Source organism: Athene noctua, chromosome 10 (assembly GCF_965140245.1).
Source record: "Athene noctua chromosome 10, bAthNoc1.hap1.1, whole genome shotgun sequence".
NCBI classification, from domain to species: Eukaryota; Metazoa; Chordata; class Aves; order Strigiformes; family Strigidae; genus Athene; species Athene noctua.
This window is the reverse complement of record NC_134046.1, coordinates 21,295,975-21,321,306: the sequence shown is the minus strand read 5'-3', so window position 1 is coordinate 21,321,306 and position 25,332 is coordinate 21,295,975. Positions and strand designations below refer to the sequence as shown.

At 37.2% G+C, this 25,332-nt stretch overlaps 1 protein-coding gene across 3 annotated transcripts in view; it reads right to left on the bottom strand.

The window, feature by feature from the left end:
• The window catches only part of SLC6A11 (solute carrier family 6 member 11), a 105,263-nt gene that overhangs the window by 37,910 nt on the left and 42,021 nt on the right, over positions 1 to 25,332 (bottom strand). For all 3 annotated transcript variants that reach the window (XM_074914479.1, XM_074914478.1, XM_074914477.1), the window contains exon 7: positions 16,793 to 16,927. In XM_074914479.1, the coding sequence (XP_074770580.1) occupies positions 16,793 to 16,927 (135 nt within the window). The remainder of the gene's footprint in view (positions 1 to 16,792; positions 16,928 to 25,332) is intronic.

Below are 25,332 nucleotides of genomic sequence, written 5' to 3'. Positions count from 1 at the left end.
AGCTGCTGGAATTGTGCCAATTGTGCCAAAAATTAAGAAACCAATCGAGTTTCTATATCATTACCAGTGCAGAATTCATCGCTCTCCATTTCCAGAGCGTGTTCCCTCTGCTCCTTCTGTTCCTTCTATACTTGGCATTAGAAATCTGATAGAAGCTGCTGGTAAAGCTTAGAAACTGCAGAAAAGATAAACCCTAACCAAGGAGTTTATTACTCCTACATTTTTTGGAAGTGGTCAGCAACCATGCAGTTGAAGATGATGTAAGCATATTTTGATTTTCAAAAGTATTTTGGAAAAATCTGCCACCAACAGCACTTTAGGAAACCAAGCACCTGCGGTTTAAGAAAGTCCTTACTGGAAAAATAACTGATAAGGCAATAGAAAACACCAGATAAGAGTAAAGGAATAATATTTATAGTGGAGGGAGGCCGCCAATGGAATACTACAATGGCCTGTGCCTCTGTTGTTGTTTTTTCACAGGGGTGACACACAGTTAGTCAGACTAGCAAAGATGGTAGCTAAAATAAAAGTGACACTACATTACCCAGACTAGCAAGAATGACAGCTAATTGTGATGATGGATCTTATGAGCTGGTGTGACTGGAAAATCAAATTTTTAAAAAATGGCAGATAAAATCCAATCACTTAAAATAATATACACAATAAAAAGCAACTCTGATTTGACCTATGAAATTACAGGTTCTTAGCTGTTAATTTTGATTTGGAAAGATTCTCTTGTAGTGATGCTGTCTAATTCCAACAGTACTCGGCAGTGGCCAAGAAAGCAAATTAAGTGCTAGGCCTTATTAAGGAATAAATACAAGGAACACTAAGGAAGAGTACAGCATTATACCATGGACTAAATCCATCTTTTGTCCACATCCTGAATACTTTATGCAGTTCTCACTATGATCTCCTCACATTAAAGTTACAATATAGTTTGAAAGGGTTAAGATGAAACAAGTAACCAGAAACAGTGTTGTATTTGTATCTGTGGTATGAACAACCCCATGCATCCATACAAGCTAAGGGACAACCTCCTGGAAGGTCCTAGAGGAGAAGCTGACCTGATTGCGAGTCAACACTGTACCCTTGGGGAAAAGACAACCAACAGCCCCCTGGGCTAAGCATGAGGAAGAGCATTACCAGCACATTAAGGGAGGTGAGTGATCCTTTTTGTCTGCCAAGCACTGTTGAGACACGCCTAGATTGCTGTGTTCATTGCTGAGGTCCCAGTTCATGAAAGACATAGACTCCACTTGGTGGAGTAAGACCAGTAAAGGGCTACAAATATGATTAAGGGACTGTTGCATCTAACACACAAGGAGAGGTTGAAAAAGCTGGGACTGTTCATGCTGGAGAAGATAAGACTCAGAGAATCATAACAATGTATGTAAATACCTGATGGGAGGGAGTAAAGAAGAGGGAAACAGTCTTCTCAGTGGTGCCTGATGGAAGGACAAGAGGCAACGAGCACAAACTGAAACACAGGAAATCCCATTTAAACAGAAGAGAAAACTTTTATTGTGAGACTGATCAAGAGCTTGTAGAGTCACCACCCTTGGAGATACTCATAATCCAACTGGACATGATCTGTGGTGGACTTGGCAGCGTTACATTTACGGTTGGACTCGAGCTTAAAGGTCTTTTCCAATCTAAATGATTCTATGGTCCTGAGCAACCTATTCTAGTCAAATCTGCTTTGTAAAGGGAGGTTAGACTAAAAGATCTCCAAAGGTGCCTGCCAGCCTTAACTATACTGTGATTCTGCAGGAGAACATATTGAGTGTGCTAGGGCTTCTTCAACTGAGGTGGGATGTCAGTGCAGCTTAACAAGTCATGAGTGAGAACGCAAGAAAGAGTAGGGAGACTTTGTTTACTGCTACTTCCAGTGCAAGAACTTTTGAATCACCAGATGGAGTTTCTAGGAGTCCAGTTCAAAAGGAATGAAAGGAGGTAGCTCTTCTTGATACAATTAGCAGACCTGTGGAACTTGCTGCCAAGAGATGCTGGGGATACTAGAAGTCTTCGTAGGGTCTAGAAGAGATCAGAAAACTACATGGAAGGGAAACCCACTGAGGATTTCTGAACATAAAAAGCCACACAGATCTCAGGAAATCACCTGAGCTGAAAATACCCGGCTGTTCCAAGAGTTCAAGGAACCCTCTTAGGTCCACTGCTGGAGACAGCGTATTGGGCTACATGATCTTTGTTCTAAGTAAGTTTTTATGTAAAGCATCATCTTCTGTACTTTCAAGAAAATAACATGTTGTTTGATGCTTACTTTAACGCTCCCAGTTCTGCAGAAGAAATAACCATCTTGAGCTGACTGTTTATTCCAATAACATTATCTAGTTGCTTCTCACACCAGACAAGGACTATTATGTTTCCACACCTATACAACTTCTGGCACAACTTCCCACACCAATCCATGTATAGAATAATGAAAATGGTAATTACTATCAAAGGATTACAAATATCAGTTAAACTATGAATTTGTAGCAGTCAGCCACTGATCCATTTTCTATTCAAATAAACATGTTCTGACTAGCTGGCATATACTTCATCTTGTTTTATAGTAGGTACACAGGAGACTGGACGTGCAGGGTGGACACTGCAGGACAGAGAACTTGCCAGTAGAAGCTGGACAGAAATGTTCCAGCAGAAACAAGCTGGAACCACAGGGTATATGTGGACTCCTGTGTTTAACAGACCACAATTGACCTATCTGTAATTGAATGAATTTATACTTTTGGCCTCCCACATCCTCTAGCAGTGAGATCCACCATTTAGTTATTCATTGTGTGAAATAGCACATTCTTTTTTATTTTCCTAAACCCACTACATCTCCATTTTTATAGACTTTTGCCAAATCCAAGGCAGGGTTCCAGTAGGACCTCCTGAGTTACTGGCTGACTGCCACACAAACAGCGAATGGTGCCTTGGCTGCAGAACCAGGAGGTCTGTGCTCCAGTTTCAGGTCTGACAGTGTGTAAAAGCTTTTTCTGGGGGGGCTTTTTCACAAAAAAAACCCAGCAGTGACTGTTAGTTATATACTGCCCTACTGAGCTACCATTGCTATTTAATGAGCAGATCAGTCTTCTAAGGAGCATCACGAGTACGATATGGTTCTCTGAAAAGCTACTCCATTTAATTGTCTACAATACCACCAAAACTATGGTCCAGCTTCCAGCTAATATCCACTGAGTACCTCTACTATAGTTTATTTATTTAAAAAAATACTTATTGCTGAATGACCAAAAGGAAAAGGGAAAAATGTTTTTAACAAATAACAGGAATGTCTTCAGAAAATCCCTAAACTAAAACCATTATTTAATAAACCAACTAAAGGTGCTAACTGAAAACTTATTACCTATTGCACAAATAAATGCTTAATTGAAGACAGCATTGATTTCATGCCACCCACATAATAATCTAAATATGGCCCTTCACAAGCATAATAAAACCTAAATACTTAGGCAGACTAAATAATAAAGAGCCAATTAAAAGTTAATTATCTTTTAAAATAGTAGTTTGAAAACATAGAGAACTGAAATCTTGTGCAACATACTCCTTCAAATATTGGTAAACAAATATTGACAACATAGGTCAAATATCCAAAATGACATGCAAAAGAGTATGTAATTTTATTATAATTTAATAACATTTTAGTCACTCAGCCTTCAACAAAAGTGCAGATGTGGATAATCCCATCCTAACTCAAGAAAAATTGCCCCAGATATCTGAGAAAAGCCATATAGTTAATCTAGAGCATTAACTACCTTACTAAAACACCTTAAATCTTCTTTTCATTTGAGAACTGTCAATTTTTGTTTAACATGACTTAAGACAATAGAATGGAAAGGATTCAAACTGCTACCGGGACAATCAAATGAACATTTTTTCACTTTATAGATACTTATGTACAAAGGATACATATTTGTGTATAAATACATTACAAAAAATATGTCTACATCAATCAGTACAAAAGTAGCCAACTGTCCTCTCTCAATAGCTGCCAAAGCCAGATGCTTGGAAAAGACTACAGCAAACATTCACCAAAATAAATTCGGATTTTAGTCTAGTTAGTTAAACTATCAAAATGCTGTATGACATTATGCATTCAAATACAATGCAATGGAAATGCTCTCCGAAGGCGGCTTTCTGCTTCCTCTGTCTGCACAGGAAGCCTCGGGCCCCCACCACTTCTTTTACCTCTGCTACGTACCTTCTGGCTGTGGGTCACGGGTAACCAACAGACTTTAAATTGTATCACTCTGCCCCAGGAGTTCTCAGAGAAACTCTCAGGGGCAGAACATCTTGGCCTTTGCCTTTGGTACGGCTTTGGTGTTTGGTGCACTACTTCCCTTCATTTTGTACAATCAAGTTCAAACTACGGACAAATATTTTTATCCAGTTGTTTGAATGTAGAAGAGTAATAGGGAAGAGACAAGGATACACAGAACTGTCTGCATGACAGCTCAAGGAAGCACATAGAAATGAAAACCAGTAAATGTCGTTAAGCAAGGCTAAAAGGATGTGCCCCCACTGTGTACAGCAAACACAAATGAGTTAAAACAAAAGGCTACATATTACTTGTCTGTCTTGGTCAAAACAGAATAGCAATTCTAGAAAGCAAAAGTTACCTCATCGCTAAACTTTCAGAATATCAATTCTGTGGCAACACTGCATTCCTCAGAGAGTGTATGCCACAAAACCATAAATATGTATTCACTGCAGTTCTTGAAGCGTCCATATTCACAAACAGAAACTCTACTTCTTTGTCCTGTAGCCTCTTCCTCATTGAATTTCATCAATGATTAAGTACTGAGCAACCAATAGTCTTTATCTTAGGCATTTTATAGAATCATAGAATAACTAACTAAAGCTTTAAATTCATCTCTCTCCATAATCTTAACTTGCATGCAAGACAGAAACCTCCAATTCTAAAAGTAACAACAGCCAGCTAGAGGTCGGAAGCCTTGTAGCATCTGCACCAGACAGCAAGCAGGCTCTCAGGGGTGTGTGACCAAGAATCCCAGGAAGGAATTTGGTCTGATACATAAGGCTAAATAGACCAGACACTGATTTATCCTATAGACTTGGACAAATCTGATTCTGCAGATGAATGAGCAGGGCCATAGTTCTGCAACTGGCAGGGCACTACTGCACTGATTCAAAGATGATAACTTGGTATGTACCATCTGACTATGTGTCTCGGAGTTAATTACTCATGAATAGTAGCTGGAATTTGCTTGGAACCAGACCAAGAGCCTGGCACCTACCCAGGGTTATGTGCCAAGAGTCTCTGAGGTTCCTTTAACAAGCTTAGAGCGACAACGTATCCAATCCATCTCAGATCTTAAGATTTTTAATTTTTTTTTCTTTAAGGGGGCGTTTTGGTTTTTCTGGTTGTTCTCAGTTACAAATCCCTGTGACTCCACCTGACAGTTTATAGAAGCTCAAATCACCAGGTAAGGGGCTACTAACAACACCCAGCTCCATAAGGGTCTCAACAGATACAAAAATCAGAATGAGTTCCCTAGGTAATTTTCATAAATAAATGCAAGGGGGAATGAAAAAAGGCAAAGCAATAAAGCAAATTTATTTTAGACCTTCAGGCATACGCTTGTCATCTCTTCCCTGTGACGGATTTGTCTTGGATAAGTTAATTTGGGAAACAAATGTTGTACTGCTGATATTCTAGGCTTATTTTAAATGCTTATCTGAAATGTTCAAAGAGCTGATGTGCTAGTAGGTATTTTTCCTCATACCCAGCCAGGAGCGTGGAGTGATGTATAATTTGTTCTAACCCACAAACATCTTTGATGCTGTGTCTGTCCCTCAGAATCACTTCTTGCATGTTCCCCCTCCATCTGAAGGATAACTTGCTTCTGTCTGATACCTCCAATCTACAGTACTCATTACGCTAGGATGGAAAAAAGACAAAAAGGGGCCATGCTTTTGTTTATTTCTTCCCCTTTCCCACTTGCTGCCAACTTATTTAGTCTTGCATTCCTCAACTCTATATTCTGGTAATATGCACTCAGTTCTTACTTCTACTTGCTGTTTGACTATGCAGATAAAGAAAAAATTTAAGCCAGTGTATAAAAAACCAAAACAAAAAAAAAACCCACCTCTCTTGGATGTAAAGAGAGTGCAATTAAGTACAATATTAATATTTTACTATTTGGAGCTGTGTTTGACAAACTGGGTTCTTTAACAACTGACTTAGTGACTATACATATTACCTTTTTGTGGCCCAAACTACTTCAAAATATACAGGTAAGTGGAGTTATATAAATACAAAAATACAGTTATCAATTATATACCAGCACTGAAAAATCTTTGCCTGGCCAGGCTTAAAACATCCAGGAGAGTAAAGTAACCCCTATGTTATTCCACCTCTGCCTCATTCACTCAAGCTGAGGTACCTGTCTCTGCTCTGGGTGTAAGGCTGTGGTCATTCCAAGTGCTCTACAGAATTAGTGCAAAAAGGAATTTATGTAGTGTGTGACAGAACTAGACTTCCAAGACACCTTTCCCTCTCCACTGATGAAAGAAGCAGCCATCTACAAAGTCAGAACCTTTGTTTACACATGCCAGTAATATAGGTAATGTTAAATATGATGACTCTGGACCACCTTATCTACTTTGTTATGAACATCAAGATACAGATTAGTTTGTAATCCCTAAACACAGGCTGCATTTTCTGCCCTCCTCCATAAAACAGTAACTCACTGAAGGCTAGTGCCCCCATTATAGCTTTTTCAGCGCTTTAAACTGCAGCAATCATTTTCCACCTATGTTCTGCTCACCTTTATGGATGGATAAACAAGTTCATTTAGACCTCCAGGCTGGGAAAGTACCAGCTTTCACTATACCTTTTTGTCAACATCCCTCAGAGTCACCATGCTCTTTTATTATTTTACACAAAGGGATTTAGAGTATTTTAAAACCATGAGTTGTTTTTAGAGTGACAAGAACTATATACCCAACTGGCAAATTTTAGTAAACAAACCACTCAATGTTCACTAAAATTGTGCTGCAAGCCTAGTCCTTTTTAAAGAGAACTAGGCAATGAAAAACCTTTCATTTATGCCACAGAGCTGGCAGAAACTTAAACTGAGTTCAAGATACCAAAAGCACTAGAATAAAAAAATGGCATTTAGGAATTGTATTCAGGCCCTGCACTTCTTGACACTAAGGGGGCTAGTGAAAGTATTGACATTGATCAAATATTTGATTTCGCAGAAGAATGAAGATTTAATTTACATTATTTGTAAATTAGTGTCAAACAGTAAAAGCATTTGGTCAAAACCTGAAAGGTTATTTTGAGGAGTCAAATGTTATTTCTCTATTTTTAAAATAAGCATTTGATTTTTAATTCCTAAACAAGATTTTGATTCAAAATGTAATAATAATAATAAAAAGAATAGAGGAAAACACCTCTTTAAAATAAAAACACTGTGTAAAGTTCTGGTCTGCATGAAATGTTTTGTGTTTGTTCTGTTAAAATATCAATATGTGAACACAGAACTTCAGTGCAAAATCACCAGGAACCAGATTCTTCTTCCCGTTCTTTACAAATTCAGCTGCTCTTTCTTGATTCAAATGTTCTCTGAAAAGTTCACATGGGTTGACAACAAACAAACAAACAAAAGATCGGTGAACCCCTATCCCAAACCGCATCAACATCTGACGATTTCCTGCCAAGTCTCTAAGAAATTTGCTCAATGTCTCTCTCTTTGTGACAGTCAGATGCTTTCCTTCCTTATCCTTATTAACAGTCCTAAAGTGAGTAGTAGCGTTTGGTTGGCACTGCTGTGACAAAACACATGTTATTGCCTCTGTTCTCTGATGGCATCAAAAGATATTCTTGCAGCCAGGATTCTGGTGCAAATGGTCACAGAATGCTCAGTTTATTTGAGCCTCAGTGTTTAAAGTAGCTGTCTATAAACATCCATATGGAAAAATATGTTAACATATGGAAACCGAAGACTGTGAACACACTTAAGGAAGATATCTTTTAAAATATTGATTACCTTTGCAGTAATTCCTGTATTGAAAATTTTCTGCAATTTAACATTAACACAGGAATAAACTTATTTCTTAAAAGACTCTTGTATCAGAGAAACAAATATGAACTGTATCCCCAAGTCATGTAATGCACCACAGCAGAATGTGAAGTTAGGAAAACAGATTGACTACCCCATCCTGTCATTTATCTTCCTGGGCAGTTCTGATGATATAACTTCAGTGTGTATATATGTGTGTGTGTGTATATACGTTTTATAAAGCATAAGAAAGAAACAATTGTGCAGTACTAGGTAAAAGCAGCCAATGATCTATCCAGCTTCAATGGCCTAAATATAAACTATACTAATACAACAGACTTACTTCGTCCCTAAGAAAGGAATAGTCAACAATTTACCATACGCATTCAGAGCAGAGACCATCAGAAAGCCACAGCTGCCAATACACACATCTCATTTTTCCAATTGTCCCCTGGATCTGGATCCTTCCTGCGAAGATGCCTGGTGGTGACAGTTCATGATGCTAGAGGCAGCTTGTTTTCCCACATACATTACGGCAGTGTGCCAGCAACTGCCATCAGTCACCTCCCACCTTCTCTTCTCAGTTTCCCTCTCCTTGCTTTCTATCACTTTTGTCTCCCTTTCCCACACTGCCCTTGCAAATAAATCACGTTGTATGCACAAGTGTCATACAAACTATATGCTAGCAGATACAAAAATCACGGTAGGAAGAGGGAAGAGCAGCAGTAAGGCACATGTAGTTGTAAGATGCCCACATAGCCCACAGCTCAATGCAGTCCCCAACTTTCTCATACCACCCTGGAGAAAGGCACCTTTGCTGTTCCTTTCTGCCACCATCTCATTTTGTACTACCATTAGTTCAGAGGATACCTTCAAGGGAGAACTTCAGTACCAACCTCCTCTAGGCTACTTCTGAGGAAAAAATGTCTGTGAACCTGAACTGTAAAGCCTGAGGTAGAGACCTTAGCAGGCTGACAGTCACCCCCACAGCATGGCATCTTTCCAATGGTGGTCTGCAGGGTGTACACTTCAGTCTTTACTACTTTTGTGCAGATGTTTCCCCAGCCTTCTTTTTGATGGATTGTTTTGAGAATTCAACTGTTATTCCAGTTCTAGGATGGAAATAAAAATTCTCAACGTCTTGGGGATTAGAAAGCATTTTTTGTACAGGTCTTCAAAGAATAATCTTTAGATGCACTCCATTTTTTGAATAGTAAATAACAGATTTTTGGCAAGTTGCACATCATTCCACTAGTGTAGTAAGCTTTTTTTTTCTTTTTTTTCTCATTCTTCTGGAGTAATGGGATTAACAAGAATCCTGTTAGCAATTCTTAAAATAACTGTATATTTCCAGTTCCTCTATTTATACGGCATCATATAACCACATGTTACTGTCCCAGAAACAGTGTGGAATATTTGCTTCATTTACTGACTATCCTCAGTGTGCACAAGGTCCATTATTATTATTATTATTATTATTATTATTATTATTATTATTATTATTATTATTATTTCATTAATATCCATATATCACAGTATTTTTTTGGTATCAATTTTTAATTTCACCTGAAAAAAATGAGTTTTTAACAACATTTTTTCTCTTGGTAGGAGACTTGGCTTCTAGAGCAGCTGACAGACTGGAATATTCACAAATCCTTAAATGTTCCCGAGAATGTTAATTAATTTATGCACAAAGTGGCTCTTCAGGTTTATCTAATACTTCTTTTAAGGTTCCATCACTGTAAACAGTGAAAAATCTCTCCCCTTTATGCCAATACACTGAGCTAATGTGTGGATCCTGTCTCCCTCCAGTGGCATATTGCACTAGCCATAAAGTCTAATATTAAAGTGCAGTTAAGAGTTTCCCTGGAACTCAGATGATGTGTCTCCATTGCCAAGGTTGCTAAGGGGTTGCAGGGATAACTGGAAGAGATTTCATGTGGCCTAGAAGTCCCAGAGAAATTACAAAATGACCCCATTCTTTCAACAACTCTTAACTGCCAAAATCTGCTGTTGCCTGCTCAGCTTGCTGTTGCTTGTGTAGCAATAGCAAGAAACACAAGGAAAAACCATGGGGAGACGGAGGCAGATTATTTATTCAGGGCTTGAAATAACTCTCTAAAGCAATAACTGGCCTTCTGAAACCACATTACTACATAAAAATTAATAGTCACAATATTGTGCTGTTGAGAAAAACAGAGTTGTATATTGAGATATAAAAGGGTATGTTGTGTTCATTCATATGGATATATTGGTGAACAGTTTAGCAATGATGTATTCAAGTTATATTGTGTCTTTCCCACAGCATACTTAAATATTACTAAAACCTTTGCACAATGTACTTGTGCTGTGAAAAAATACTAAGCTGTTCCATGCACTGCAGAGAGTAATTTTTTGTCATAGGAGAAGACCCTGAACATCTTCAGCCCATGCCTTTTGAAATGTATGTGCCTGATCACTGCTGTAGTGCAGATGCACTGTGAGAGAGTAGTATGTATGTTCCTTTGAGCAGGGTAAATGAAATGTACTCCCAGACTTGCCTTCAGTCTTTCTTTGGGGGAAAATGGGCATAGTATCCATCCCAGGAGTGATTTATGACTGTTAAATACCTCTGCCCTTTCAGCAAGAATACTCCATTATAGAAATTTGTTGGTTTTCCTGTTCTTTAAAACCACGTTTAAAACAATTTGTCATGCAAAAGCCATCATACATAGTAAAATGAAATAGTTCCTCATTGTGGAGATTATAAATTGCATTGTAGGGAAAAATGTTTCTAAACATTGTACTAGTCTCTATCCTGTGCTTACCTCACAATTTAAAATCCCAGTAATTTGTAATCATGGTGCAAAAAGCAGACTTTGAAAAGAATTCATTCTTTTTCAAGTTTAAATTTTAAAAAGCTTGGGTAGTGGATTACTACTTAACAGCCACATGAGACTCACAATCAGCAGCAATACTTTTTTCCTTTCATAGAAAGAACAATTTGAAATTTAATTTCCATATCAAATGAACAAAGACTTTGTTCAAGGATACATGCATCAAGTGGGAGCTGTAGTTATATAGATATTAAATTCAGCTAAGGATTTTTATACTTATAGCCCTTGTATGAATTACTGGCATTTTACTCTTAAATTTACGGCAACTCACATGGGCATGCATTACAACTGCCTGGCTCAGAAAGAGAATACCTGATGAAGGAAACAATACAGAAAATGGGAAGAAAATTGGTAGGATTTATTAAATTCCATAGCTGTTAACAGAACTGCATGGGTGTGATGGGAACCGGACATGTCCTTCCTCTCATTACTACTATTTTTTCTCAGTTAATTGTTTTTTTGAAAATGGCTGAATGAACTCTTATAATGCACAAAAATGCAGGAAATTGCTGAAGGCATTTACTAGACTTAGTGGCATTAATAGGCTGGTAAGATTTAGGAGATGTGACCTCCCTCTGAACCCTTTCTCCAAGAACTATGCTTAAAAACTAGACTTACCATCCAGTACTGAACCCCTCCTATGAAGTAAGTTTCTCATTAGACTGCAAGTTTCTCACTTGTCGCATTACAAACAAATAAAAGCATAAAAAATTTCTCCAGCAACTAGATTTCATTTCATTTCCAACACATGAAAATTCCTATGTTTAAATTTAATGATCAGTATGCTTAGATAGGAACGGTACAGGTCTAAAATCCACTACTCAGGAATCCATACAGTTCCCTTGATTTCCTGAGCATCAAACCACCCAAAAATGAAATCACAATTTCTTCTACTTTTTTTTTTTTTAAAAGAAGACAGAACCATAATAATTCTGTTTAAATGCAACATTTTCCTCCACTTCCAAAGTTAGGAGAGAATTTTTATTTCCTTCTGCCTTTGAAAACACAGGTCTCATTCGGCCTCAAGGTGGCAATACAATTGTGATAGTTGCTCTCTCTCAAGGCTGCAAGGACAGACTGAATCCATCTGGGTTATTTCTTTTAGTGCTAAGAGGAGAGTTCTTGGTAAAGAATCAGACTGGCATTACTCCTGCAGCTCTTGTCGCTAAAACAACTCGGCATTATTAAAAGTTGAAAATAAAAAGTTAAGGGAAGATAAATTCTCAAATAAATTCCTAGTTGGGATTTTCAGAACAGGATTTAAGAAACTATTATCACTACACCTATACAGTACTCCCAAATGCATCTCATACATATGCATATTATAATTAGCCTAATTGGATAACAATTGATTACAGCTTTGGTGAGTAGCATCTTTTTTAAAAGTATAATTTTATATATATGCTCAATATAGCTCATTATTATGTAAATGCTCAAGAGGATGTTAAGGAAGGAGTGAAGAACTAGCAAAATAAACTCATGCTCACCTGAAAATTAAGGAGTACATAATGCAAACTACGGGGGGGGGAAATAATGTATATTTATTCTAAGTGATTTTCTACCAAAAAAAGTGCTTTCCACAAAACAGATATCCAATGTACTAAAATGTTCTTTTTCTCTCTAAACACACAGACCATGAAAACTTAGCCTAAATGCCCCACTGAAAAATGAAGAAAGACATTTTTGAGACAGAGGGCAATGTAAGGAAAACATCAGCTTTGTACTATAAGACTTACCTAGTGTAAGAGTTTTTTCAGGTTAAGTTAATGCTCATTGCTGTGCATTCATGTCTTGGTACTTATTTTCAAGAAGGGCAAGAAGGAAGATCTAGTGAGCTACAAGCCAGTCAACAAAATTTCAGTGCCAAGGAAATTTATGGGAAAAGTCCTTCTGGAAGCCATTTTCAAATTGGGTGGAGTATCCACTGCACGAGTAGCCACAGGAAACACCTGGAGGCTCTGCAAAATCATCTGCAGCTACATTATAGTTGAACTCTCATAGCTGAGCTACGAGAGGTGAATTGTAGAAACGTTTCTACCATCAGAAATTCTACTGAAATATTAACACTTTCCCGTTGCAAATAAAAGATCAGAAAAATTTAAACTGTGATTGCTCAGATTTGCTGGTACCTTATGTGCAATTTGCCCTGTCATTTATCATGCTAAACATTCACGAGAGTGTATCAGAGATAAAGCACAACCCGTACTCTTCCCACATAGAAATATATTCTCATGTGCAATTCAGTTGCAAAACCCAGATTAATTAAATTTGTTCAAGTTTTTGATAAGCGCCAACTGTTCAGAGGAGAGTACAATTCTGACTATGTTGACATGTTCACCCTTACAGATGCTATAATGAATATCTTCATTAAAACAATATATATTTTTAAAATAAAAAAAAAAAACAAACAGTAACTCAGCCAGTTATTAGCATACAAGCACACAATAAACAAGAAGGCTTTGTTTTTATCTTCCTCATTTTAAACCACTGCTACAGTAGCATTTAAATTTACATGACAGTGTTTTTCCAGATCATTGGCCATAATATAACTCCTTGATCCAATAAACTGGTATGTCTGCTAGTCCCTAACTGATTTAACCTCTTCCATGCACAACTGTTTGGAAAATCCCATTAGGAAGAACCAAATATTTTTCAAAAAAAGGAGCAGTGAGTACCACACACAAGCACCATTACATATTAAGTGATTTAAACCTGTTGAGGGACAACCAGAACTATATTCTGAGTCAGACTTGAACACAAAAACCATAACAATCCTATTAGCTTTGCAAAATACTTTTTTTTGTGTTATAACTCAGGAAAGACCCCATATTTAAGGTATAAACAACACCTGTGTCTTCCAGACTGGGGTAGAGGGACATATTTCAAGGTAATATGAGCATGAAGGCTACAGAGACCTTCCTGTTGATGAAACAAAGCATTTCTGAAGCTTAAATATAGTACTCCACTATTATAATGAAAAGTGATTGGTATGAGCTCTACAGATACACAGGACAAAAGATGGCATTTTCAGACCAAGAGGATTCAGTCTGCTGAAAAGATAGAATATAAAAATGAAATAGAGAACACAGCACTTGAAAGCTAAGAGGAACTGAAAAGACAGATGAATAGCTGCTTAGAAAGCTATAACTGACCATGGAATGCAAATTGCACAAAGACAAAAGATTCAAGAACTTCAAACTAAAGTGAGGCTTGAAGAGAAACTTAATTTATTTAATCCACAGTAAACATAGTTGGCACTGTGGTTCAAATACCACTCTCCTAATACAGACAGAGTAGTCTCCCTGGAATGTTATTTAAACAGACCTTCAACTGCAGAGGAAAACAACTTATGCTAGTACACATGCATTATGCTTTGATATTGTGGAGTAAACACAAATAAACAAGAGTAAAGATGAAAACTAGAAGCACAAATGTCAAGGTCACTTCAGTTGTCCTATACTTGCTTCTTGGCAAAAGTCTCTAGAACAAATTGAGAAAAGGCTTATGGAATGGCACTTTTTTTGATGTAAAAATCCGTGGTTCTACATTTTCATAAAATGGAACATGTCTATCTATCTTATTACCAATTACAAGTTGCAATAAAGCTGAACCAATTCCATTTTGCTTGCCTTTTTTTTTTTTTTTAACAAAACAGGTTGTCCCAAATTCTACTTTTAACATTAAGAAGCTAAACTTCCTTCAAGTCTTAAAAACTGATCAGAGCTACCACCCATAACTCAAAAATCTTTCTTCAAAAATTGAATTGATTAGTCTCAACAAAATATTTCAATGAAATGGCATTTTTTTCAACACAAAATTAATTCTCTAAAACCATTTCATCACACATACTACCATTAAACTACTTGTATTAGTGTTCCCAATCTCTGTTATGGTCCATTCTACTTCAGCTTCTTTCCTACAAAAAGATGCTTAAAATACTGAGGCTGAAGGAATTAAGTGTCAGTTAAAGCCTCATTGAAACAGAGAAGGAGGTTGGCTCTTATAGCAATCCATTAAGCCTTCCCAGAAGACATTCTAGTATCAGCTGAGCTGTAAGTGTGGGACAGACACATGCACACGTGTCTTCAAGTGCTTTGTACTTCACAGGCTGCTTAGACTAATACTATGTGCTTTGGAAATTGTCATGGTAACAACGTATTTCTTTACAAATGGCAACAGTATAGTAAATAGGCATATAAAAACCTCTTTTAGCCTGACAATTATGTTGCTTAAGCTTGCATGCCCTCCATCAATGACAAACAGAAGCAAGGGTTTCAGTGGCATGTGGAAAACCCACATGCAGGGCAAAATCCTGTTAACAGGCCCCACACACCACTGGACAAGCGACGGAATCCACATTCAAGCAGCAGGACGACCTTCAGTTCATACCAGGTCGACAGACTTGGCAGGTGGAGGAATCATCATGGTGTAGTACAAGAAAAAAGTACCCAGGGAACACTTTTTGTTAAGGCAGTGGGTAACTTTAGTTGTCAGAACCCCACAATAGTCAAACACTAGTTAAAACTGTCCAAAACCAACCATCCATCTTCTCAGATACACATATGACAGTCAAATTTCTTGTCTCTGCTAAAATGAGTAAAGATACATGGGGTTCACCTGAAATTGTACTGGCTTGCTAGTTACTACAGTCTGAGTCTATTATATGTTACAGACAGGTAACTGAGAGTGTGTCAGAGAATCCTGTTGGTTTTCTCTGTTCCCGTGCTAATTTCTCAGGTCAGCTGAGGCCACCTCTAAGCCAGCCAGCCATTGGAAATCCATGGCACATCACTGATGTTTTAATACCACTTTCACAACTATTCTTTCACTTCCCATCTATGCTGACATAGAACGATGGAAATATTGTTGAATCCAAAAGTGGCAACACAATTACATTTTCGTCTAAAATTTTCAATATTTTAATCTGTTTCTTTCTTGCTGTTTTTTCTGTAGAAATATTACTTGTTTAAAGCGAAGTTTACATGAGTCAGTCATTTCAGACACTTCAAGGAAATAACCTGAAGCATCCTCTCTATTGTCTTTTGCAACAAAATACAGACTTTCAGTAAACAGAGGTTAAAAAAAGTATGCTGACACATTTTCAATAAGCAGATTAAAAAAATTAATTTTGACAACTATTCCCAAACTTCCTTTCTATTTCCATCTCAGGATCCATTTAATATTGTAATAGCCTTAGGAGTAACACTGTACAATGTCTTTTATACTGACAAACCAGATAAGTAAAATGTTGTCTGCAACCTGTCAGGTTCTGTAGAGCTTGTGTCATTTTCCCTCTTTGATAGCAGACAAATTATATATAACAACTGTTGTACTTATCTGTCACAGAAAAAAAAAAAAAAAAATCCAGTATTTCCATGTTCAACTCTACTCTGGAAACAATGAAAAAGACAGAGTTCCTGTCTTGAGTACTTCATTTCCCCTTGACTGCATATAGAGATTTTTCCTTCAAAGACAACAATCATCTGAATGATTAATTTCTCCACTAATCTTGACTGAGATTTAGATTTAGAATGAGCAAAGAACAATAAAATGGATGTCTTAGTTAAATTTGTTCCCGCTGAACCAGTGGCAATACTTGTGTCCCTCAGTAAAAGAAGCAGCAACTGCAACTGAACGCTTTTGAAAATTCTGATTTATCAAGCAAGCTAAGTTTCCACTAAAAGAATCATATATTCCAACACATGTAAGCAGTTATGGTTGTAAACAATTATCCACAATTCCTTCTTTCTAACAATGAACAACTATCCCGTAATCAGCTCTATTCCAACTTTAAAATCAAGAAACTCGCAGTTTTTACCAGTTAAGAGAGGAAAATAAATACATGGACCATGATCCTACCTGTGGGTCAGACAGTCGAGAAAGGTCAGGGTACAAGTAGAATTTTATCCCCTCAGAAGCACCTGGTAACGTTACTCCACGAATCAGAAGAATCATCAACATGATATAGGGAAACGTGGCTGTTACATACACAACCTAGCAAGAAGAAGCAAACATTAGAAAAATATTTTCTTCCAACTGCAACAAAACCACCTCATTTCTACATCCATTTTGCTATTAGATTAAAAAAAAAAAAAAAAAAAAAATCCTTTTCTGGAGGGAAAGTGGTTTTGATGCTTTTATTTGTGCAGGTGAATTCTGTCCTCCAACCACATTCCCTTCTGAACTATTTATATCTTGTAGGAAATGTCAACACTTTTTTATAGAGAGATTAGGAAGTTCCATTTAAGTACCTTATTTAATCTCTCTTTGTGACAGGTGACCAGACACTATAGCAAGTGTACCTGTACACTATACCACACACTATTCCAAACACAGATACAGGGAAATTGACTCATAATAGCAAGGAATTAATTGTATTATATATATATTAAATAACAACATACACAATGAATTCTCAGTCACCTGGTAATTACCAAACTGTCATTCCATCAGACTGCTTTGCCTGCATATCTGTGTGTGAGGAATAAACATTTCATCAAGCCTAAAGTTTAAATGCTATGTATATCTCCTTGCAATTTGCTACAGTACCCTTATCATGCAAAGTACTGTCAGGCAAAATTTCTTAAGTGTTCAAGCCCAGCAATTTCTGCTTGCACATATATTCACATTTTTTCTTCAGAATCAGTTCACTCTGTGCACAAGCAAGTCAAACCTGCAAGAAGTCATGTTTTCCAAAGGAAAACTTGAGCAGAATTGATCCCATTTTACAATCAAAAACCTAAGAGCAGTATATAGCTATTAAAAACTTTGAGATGGATTAAATGATAAACTCCATGTCACTATAAATATTTCCTTTAAATAATAACATACCTTAACTCTCCATAATTCTCTATAGCCATTTCTGTCTGTGCAGAATAGGTCTAAAATATCCTAATATGAGATGATACTGTTATACACGTGCCTTGCACGAGTCAAAATTACTTAACAAGCTTCAAGAATGGGAAAAATCATTTGCTGAAAAATACAAGCTGTATAGCCCTCAAAAATATGCATTTTAAATTCAAAAGTTTATTATCTGTCTCATGCCTATGTAAATGAAAGAGATACATCAGAGAATGCACCCATGAAAGGATTCTCAAACACATTTTCATGACTACTGAACTGAAATTTGGTTTTCAGACCATGCTGAATATTTAACCCCAAAGATGAAATCAACTCATGTGTACCTCAGCTGGTATGCCCAGAAATGAAGGAACTCAAAAGAACATGGCATATCTTCCAACATGTCCAGCTGCCCAAAACAGACTTAAGACACTTCACTGACCTTAACGGGAGGTGAGCATCTATATATCTTTCAGCTGTCTTATCCCTTTTGAAAATAAAAACCATGATTTTACCAAAAAATGGAGACAACTGTTATACTCCTATAGGTCTCAGAAGCCTGAATTGCTGAATTCATGGGTCAATAAAGTACAAAATAGAAAGCTTTATCCCAGTGCTTACATTTATTATAACTATTGGTGGAAATGCAAACTGATATGACTGGCGGAGTTCAAACAGACCTTGTCTCAAAGAGACTGCTCTCCACATTTAGGTTTCAAAAACAATGGATAATCGGTTAATGAGAAGAAACACAGAGAATGGACACGGTCCTGCTCTGACTCTTCTATCGGGTGGAAAGGACGGAGTAGCCAGCAACTGGTATTTGTGTTTCCATAGTTAATTCTCTACCAGCTATTTTCATCTACATCTTTTAAATGAGTAGTTGCATTTAATAGAGGATAGTCAACAGACATATACATTTGATGACACGGAAGGTACTGCACCTGAATATCTGTTATAACATTAAAGAATAACATTTCATTGCATCATACTGCATTAACTGTATTGGTCTGCAGCCTGCTATCTTGCACATTCTGCCACTGCTTTGAAACAGATTGCAATTTTGTAGACACAGTTTTTTTCCCAGGTTCCTTTGGGTGTATTTCCTCACTCAGCTCCCTGAAAGAATACCTGAAAGAGCTCATCGCTATGCCCAAGAGAGGTCAGGTAAAGGTACCCTTGTACAGCACTCTGTAATCCCACACCCACATCCAGGCTTGTAGAGCTACACTTCACAGTTTCCCATTTGATTTTCCAAATGTCTTCCACAGCCCACCCACACCTATTAATGTTATTGCAAGTACTAGAACCCCAACCTCTAGCATAATTTTTTTGTCATGCCTCAGCTTTAGAGGAATGAGGACTCTCCTTCCTTTCTGGTTACCATGCAGAAAGAAGATATAAATAGGGCACAATTGGCTCAGCATTTCTGGCAATATGTACTAATACAGATATCCAGAACAACAATGAAAGAGATACCAAGGAAGCATGTGTGGGAAAGATAACACCCTTCCTGAGTCAACTGACATTGTTGACAATGCATCAGTGCTAGTACTGATACAGCTAATAAGGCTACTAAAACTTCACGCTTCTCTTGTACTGCAACAGGTTACGTGCATTGCATTCAGAGAGGGGAGAGAAGGCCACGACTGGTAGGTGGTGTTCGAGTCTCCCAGTATGTTGAGCCACTTAATTCCATTGCATCCAGTGCATCAGTTGCTCATTTTATCATGCTTCTCAAGAGCTCATGAGGTGAGGGAGGATGGGGCATTTTAGAAATCAAATGCCATTATTAGTATCATCATCACATCTGTAGGCATTAAAAGTTTCCTGAATTGTTTTCTTTTCTTCCAACACATCAAACCTCTCTGAATATAAATGTGAACACAACTGTTTCTAATTACACTGCATCCTGTTTTAATTGACTTTAATTGCTTGGTATGTTAATTTGCATTCCAATGCTCAAAATGCTTTTTTTAAACCCTTGTCAGAGCAATGCCAATGTTTAAGCAGTTGGAAACAAAATCAAAATTTCTGGCATGCTAGTTTTTGCACCAAGTTCTCCTATTACAATGTAATTGAAAGGCAAGTTTACAAAGATATTCAGAGATACAAGTATGTGGAAAGACACCTACTGGGATATCTAACAGCTCTTAAGCATACTTAGGTGCATGACTGAAACTACACCAAAAGATCAAAGGACCTGAAAACAGATATTTCACTGACTACCATGAGCTTTATGTACCAAAGTACTGGAAGTACCAAGTACTGGAACTTTAAATACCAAAGTCTTAAGAGACTTAAATGTTTATATCACTCAAGGTTAGTTATAAAGATATCAAGGAATCTATACACTGATTTCATGAGTAAGGCACCACAAAGATCTTGAGAACTTGACTAGCTGCCAGTTTGCATCTTTTCATATGTGTGTATCTTTAATATGGTGCAGAGGTTCAAATTTGGCTACTGGGACTGTTGAACTTGTCCTAAATGAAAAGGTGCTTTTCTGAACATTCTGATGAGATAGTGCCACAGAAGTTCAAGTGAAGGTGATTTGGCTTGTGAGAAAACACAGAAGAAATACATGATAAATCTGTTGAGAATAAGAAGCCCTGCATGCAATGAATTGAGCCACACACCCACAGAAATCTAAAAGACTAAAACCAGATTTCTCTGGCTGCAGCTACTACAGAACATACCAGCCTGATGTTCACGCACTACCTCACAGCAGCTTCTTAGAAAGGTAAGTCATGAATAGGAAGGAGCAAAGTTTAATCCTTGGCTCTTGCTGAGAACATAACTGAACTAGGATTCAGTGAAGGAAATATAACTTTCTGAGGCTAGGAAGTTTAGGGAATTCTTTGCTGCAAGCTGCAATGTTTGAGCTTGTTTGCACTATAATGGTTCACCAGAATCAGCAAAATTACTGATTTTTCTATTTTCTCTGTGTGTTTTAAAGATTTATTCAGCATCATCTTCTGTTTGTCTTGTTTGTTTATCCACAGAGGGAAATTTGCTCCAGAATAATCTTACGAACCACCCTTAACCAAATTGCTTACAAACTGCAGAATTTCCTCTTGGAATTCCTTCTTCAGATAGTTTCCACTGGAGTATAAAAAAGTTCAAAAACCAACAGGTAAGAAAATTTAATGAGATTTGAGTGCTGAGAAAGAACTGTCAATGAGGAAAAATTCACTGGGAATGCAAGAAGAGCTAGAAAATAGGGGTCAGGAGAGGACATTTAATGAAGGTATGCAAGAAGCTTGTTAAATGCACAGGGATCACAGGAAGCAGAAGATTCTACATGACACAATAACAGCAGAAAGGAATAAACACCTCTAATACCACAGCACACTGACGTCATTGGCTGGGATGGAAAAATTTCTGTCATTTTTATCCATGTGGTGATGAAAGTCAATAAATAAATGAGTAAATAAAAGTCTGAGTCAAGCGGAAACAGTTACCTTCACAATTAAATGAAAACTCAACTCCAAAATTAATTTTGAGTCAATACAAAAGAATTATATTCTATTCCATTTTGCTTTGGCATTCTTTTTCCTGAATGAGTTTTCTTAACTGAAAAATGCTTTAACAAGCCCAAGTAATTATTTATAAGCTTAATTTCAGTATTAAAAAATGGGTGAAAAAAATTTTTTTCTCTTTTTTTCAGCAAGAATTATTTCTTACATCTGGTCTGACTTTATGAACTTTTCATCACTTCCCAAATTCCATTTCAGTGACATATTCTGTGTTCAAAAAACTGTCTACCTGTGGTCAAAAGTTCCAAAAAGAGGGGAAGAAAAATACGGTGGAAGGTTTGACTGAGTGCTGAGGGACCCTATTGTTCTAACAGCCTCTATCAGGGCAGTCCAGGAATACAGCTAAAATTGGAAAGCAATGAAAAAGTGCCAAAGTCAGACAACATCAATGCACTGCAGCACCTCACATTCCCAGCTGAAGTGAGTGAAATGTTCACTTAGATGATGAGCTATTTCTCCCTATAAATATTCCTTAAGCAGCATCAAGTTTTCTAAATACAAGTTACTTGAAATTAGTTTCCAGATAATTACCACAGCTGATTTTGTTTCCAGATTGCCTAGGACCATTGAAATCATGGTCTCTCTTACTTCTGTTAAAATCGCTCTTGTATTTTGTTGGTTATTTTGATGGGGTCTACAGGCCTCATCAATTTAATCAAAAAACCATACTACTAGATCAAATGCAAAGCTAGATTTCCATGTATTTGGGTAAAACTTCCCTAATTTAACAGATACTGCTGCCCCAAAACATTCATCTGTTAGACTACCCAGAGAAACCAAACAGAAATAGTCATAAAGATGTCCTGAGAGATTTCAAGATATATATCTTGGAAGACAGCTGTATCTACACTGCAGAACTGGTGAACTTCACACCACACCCCCAACAACACCCCAATTCCTTCGTTATCCTTACTCCTCAACTCTTGTGTTTGAATACAATAAGAGGGTACAAAACTCCCCACATCTCCTTCAGAAAGAAACTTTTCTATGTGAGTAGAAGGGATTTTCAGTGAATCTGCAGACACTGCCTGACCCATACAAGTGGAAGCCACAGACTAAGAACAGACTAAAACACAGACCTGTGTTTAAGCACTAAATAATAGTAAATGCAGATAACTAGATTTGTTCTGGAACTGACTATATGCATGCACAGCTTAATAATGACCTAATGACTTACAAAGAATGTGCCTACACCTTCTAAAAAAGTGGGACTGATCATAATAGATGGGTTGGATCCTGAAAGAATGTCTTTAAATCACAGTCGCATATATTTCAAGAATCCATTCTAGTCTGAATAGGCCTTGGTCAAATTCATAGTAAGATTTGATTCAAGGCATCAAGAGACAAGACTCACTTTATCTAGATTAAGGCTCATAGGAAACTATTGGCATGATTAGCCTAAGTTTACACAGTCTACAAATTAATACATAGGTCTATAGTAGTTTTTGGAGACTCTGCTCTGAAGTGTACAGAAAGATTCACTAGTGAATCCACACAACTCTCACCTTGCTGGACTGAGCAGGGACACAGCTTGAACAAAGGAAGTGTGAGACCGTTTGTCATCCTGTGTCATCAATGCTACTACATTTTTTTGCTGTTATTAAGTGCCGAAGGAGGACAGCAGGAAGACTTACTTCCTAGATAAATACCTATAGTAAATACAACTCAGAGAAATCTCAGGAACTCAGTGCAATGGTTTGCATCCTCACAGCAGTTCTGTTCCTCGGTCTCCAAAATTACATTGTCCAAACTCAATATTCATCCTACACTTACCAACTTCCTGAGTGTCCTCAGAGGAGTTCTGGTGATAAAAAAAGTTAAGCGTGCAACAACTCTAAACACTAGCATGCATAAGGGTATGCTATCAATTTGTTAGAAAGTGTGCTTGTCACGTCGTTAACATACTGTTAATACACTGCCAATGCAAAAATTCCAACAGTTGTAAAAACAGTATGCCAAAAATAATTCTGTGAAGCAAGGGGAGGTCTGTAGTATAATTTTCAAATGCAGAAAGTTGCAATAAACCTTTAGCAAAATGAGCACTACAATTTGGCAAGCAGATACAGCTCTACCAGTGTAAATACAAAAGAAGCAATCTGATGATAAAATCAGGGTATTATTGAACCTAGTATAGGGTGTTGGGGGGGGGGGGGGGGGTGTTCCGTTTTAGGTGTGTGTATTTTGTTTTGGGTCAGTTGTTTACCCTAAAGAGGCTACTGATTTAAATGCATTATTTTATCTCCACCATAAATGGGCCACCCTCAAACTAGAAAGGCAAATGAAATAATGGTATCCTATAAATATGAATATGTAAAAGAATAACGTTAATTTATTGTTTTGGTTAACATTCAAGTGCACAAAGAGGAAGACCTGCCCTGTGGTTGCGGGCAGGAAAGGAGGTCTAGTAGGGAGGAAGCAAAATTCAGCATCTTCACTAAGCTTATTACTGCAAGCAAAAGTGTTTATGTAGCGCTCCCATCAAGTAGGGAATTTGCAGGGCTACAAATATCTCAAAATCAAAGAATGCTATTTAATCAAGTAAAAGTCAACTTTAAAATTCAATCAGGAAGAATTTTAAATATAAATTAGGACTAATTAATCAACTGAGGGATTTTTAATTTTGAAAAGGTCTTTTAAAAGTTCAAGCTTTTATAAATTGAAGCTGTTCCTTTTCAGATCCTTTTAAGATTTTCAGACTTCTGAATGCCATCTAGTTTGCCTTTATACACAAGCCAGATACTGACATTAGCTACATATATGCAGAGAAACCTTAATTTTTCTTAAAAAACTTTTACTATGGGATGACTATTCCTGATACAGGACAATCCCATTTCTATGTAAATAATTTAGCAGGTCGGAATTATCCCATACTAGCACCTGAATTTCCACTTATTTTACTGAGTTTACACAGGCAGAAATGGGGGACTGATAAGTCACTAAATGAATTTGATTTCTTAGCTAGGCTAGACATGCCCTCCAGCTCTCCCTCTCCCTGAAGGCACCTGTCATTAGATTCTGACATATTCTAAAAATGTTCAACCTGTAAAGCAGATAAAGACTCATGGGTCAGAAAAGGACAGGAGATTTTTTTCCTGTCCTTACAAAAATTTGTAAGATCTTAAATCTGCACTTGAAAGAACTCAAAATTTTTGGCCAACTCATTCCTCTTATCCAGAGGGCAGTAGAAGTTTGTTCGCCCTCTGACTGCTTGCTGGAGAACATGAAACTGGGTTTTCCAGGTGAGTGTTGTCCTCATGTAATTACTAACTGCTCTGAATAATGGCTAGTATCAGTGAATCTACATGTTCCAGTGAAATAGAGCTTTACCAGAATATTCCTTATTATCTCCAGCTTAGATTGCTTGATTGTCCTCACTTGTCTTCAAAAAATAACTCAAACAAAAAAACAACACACACACACCCACTCCCAAACATCACCAAGGAAAGAAGATGACTGCATGCAGTCTGGAAAGCAGACACAATGCTATCTATGGAAAGGATTAGTAGATGAGGTTTCCTACCTAGAACTTCTCCTTGTTCAGGTAGCCCCAAAAGGTAAAAGACGTGAGTCAGCAAAGATCAGTATAACAATGAGAATAAACTATCTGCACAAAGCCCTTGACTGGGAACGAGGTAAGAAGAGATCAGACACTGTAGCCAGCATATGAGAAGTCATCAAATAAATGCATAGCTACGTTAGATAAACTAATTAATAATTGCAACTATTAAAACCACAAAACATCAATAGAAATTTCCCTAGAATTTTGCACCAAAACAGTCACACTTGAGCCTCTTTTTGATATGTAGTCCATCAGTCTTCCAAGCTCTCAAGCAGATCTGTTGTTAGTGGCCATCTCTAAATGACTTATCAGTCAATTCTGCACAGTTTTCTGAGAGTACCACAACTTTATTTAATCTTGTGCAGTAAATGCCGGGAAAAAAGTGATTTGTAAACAAGAAGGAAAAAAAGGCATCCCTATAGCATGCTCATACCTCTTCTTTCTTTTGATGATTTTTG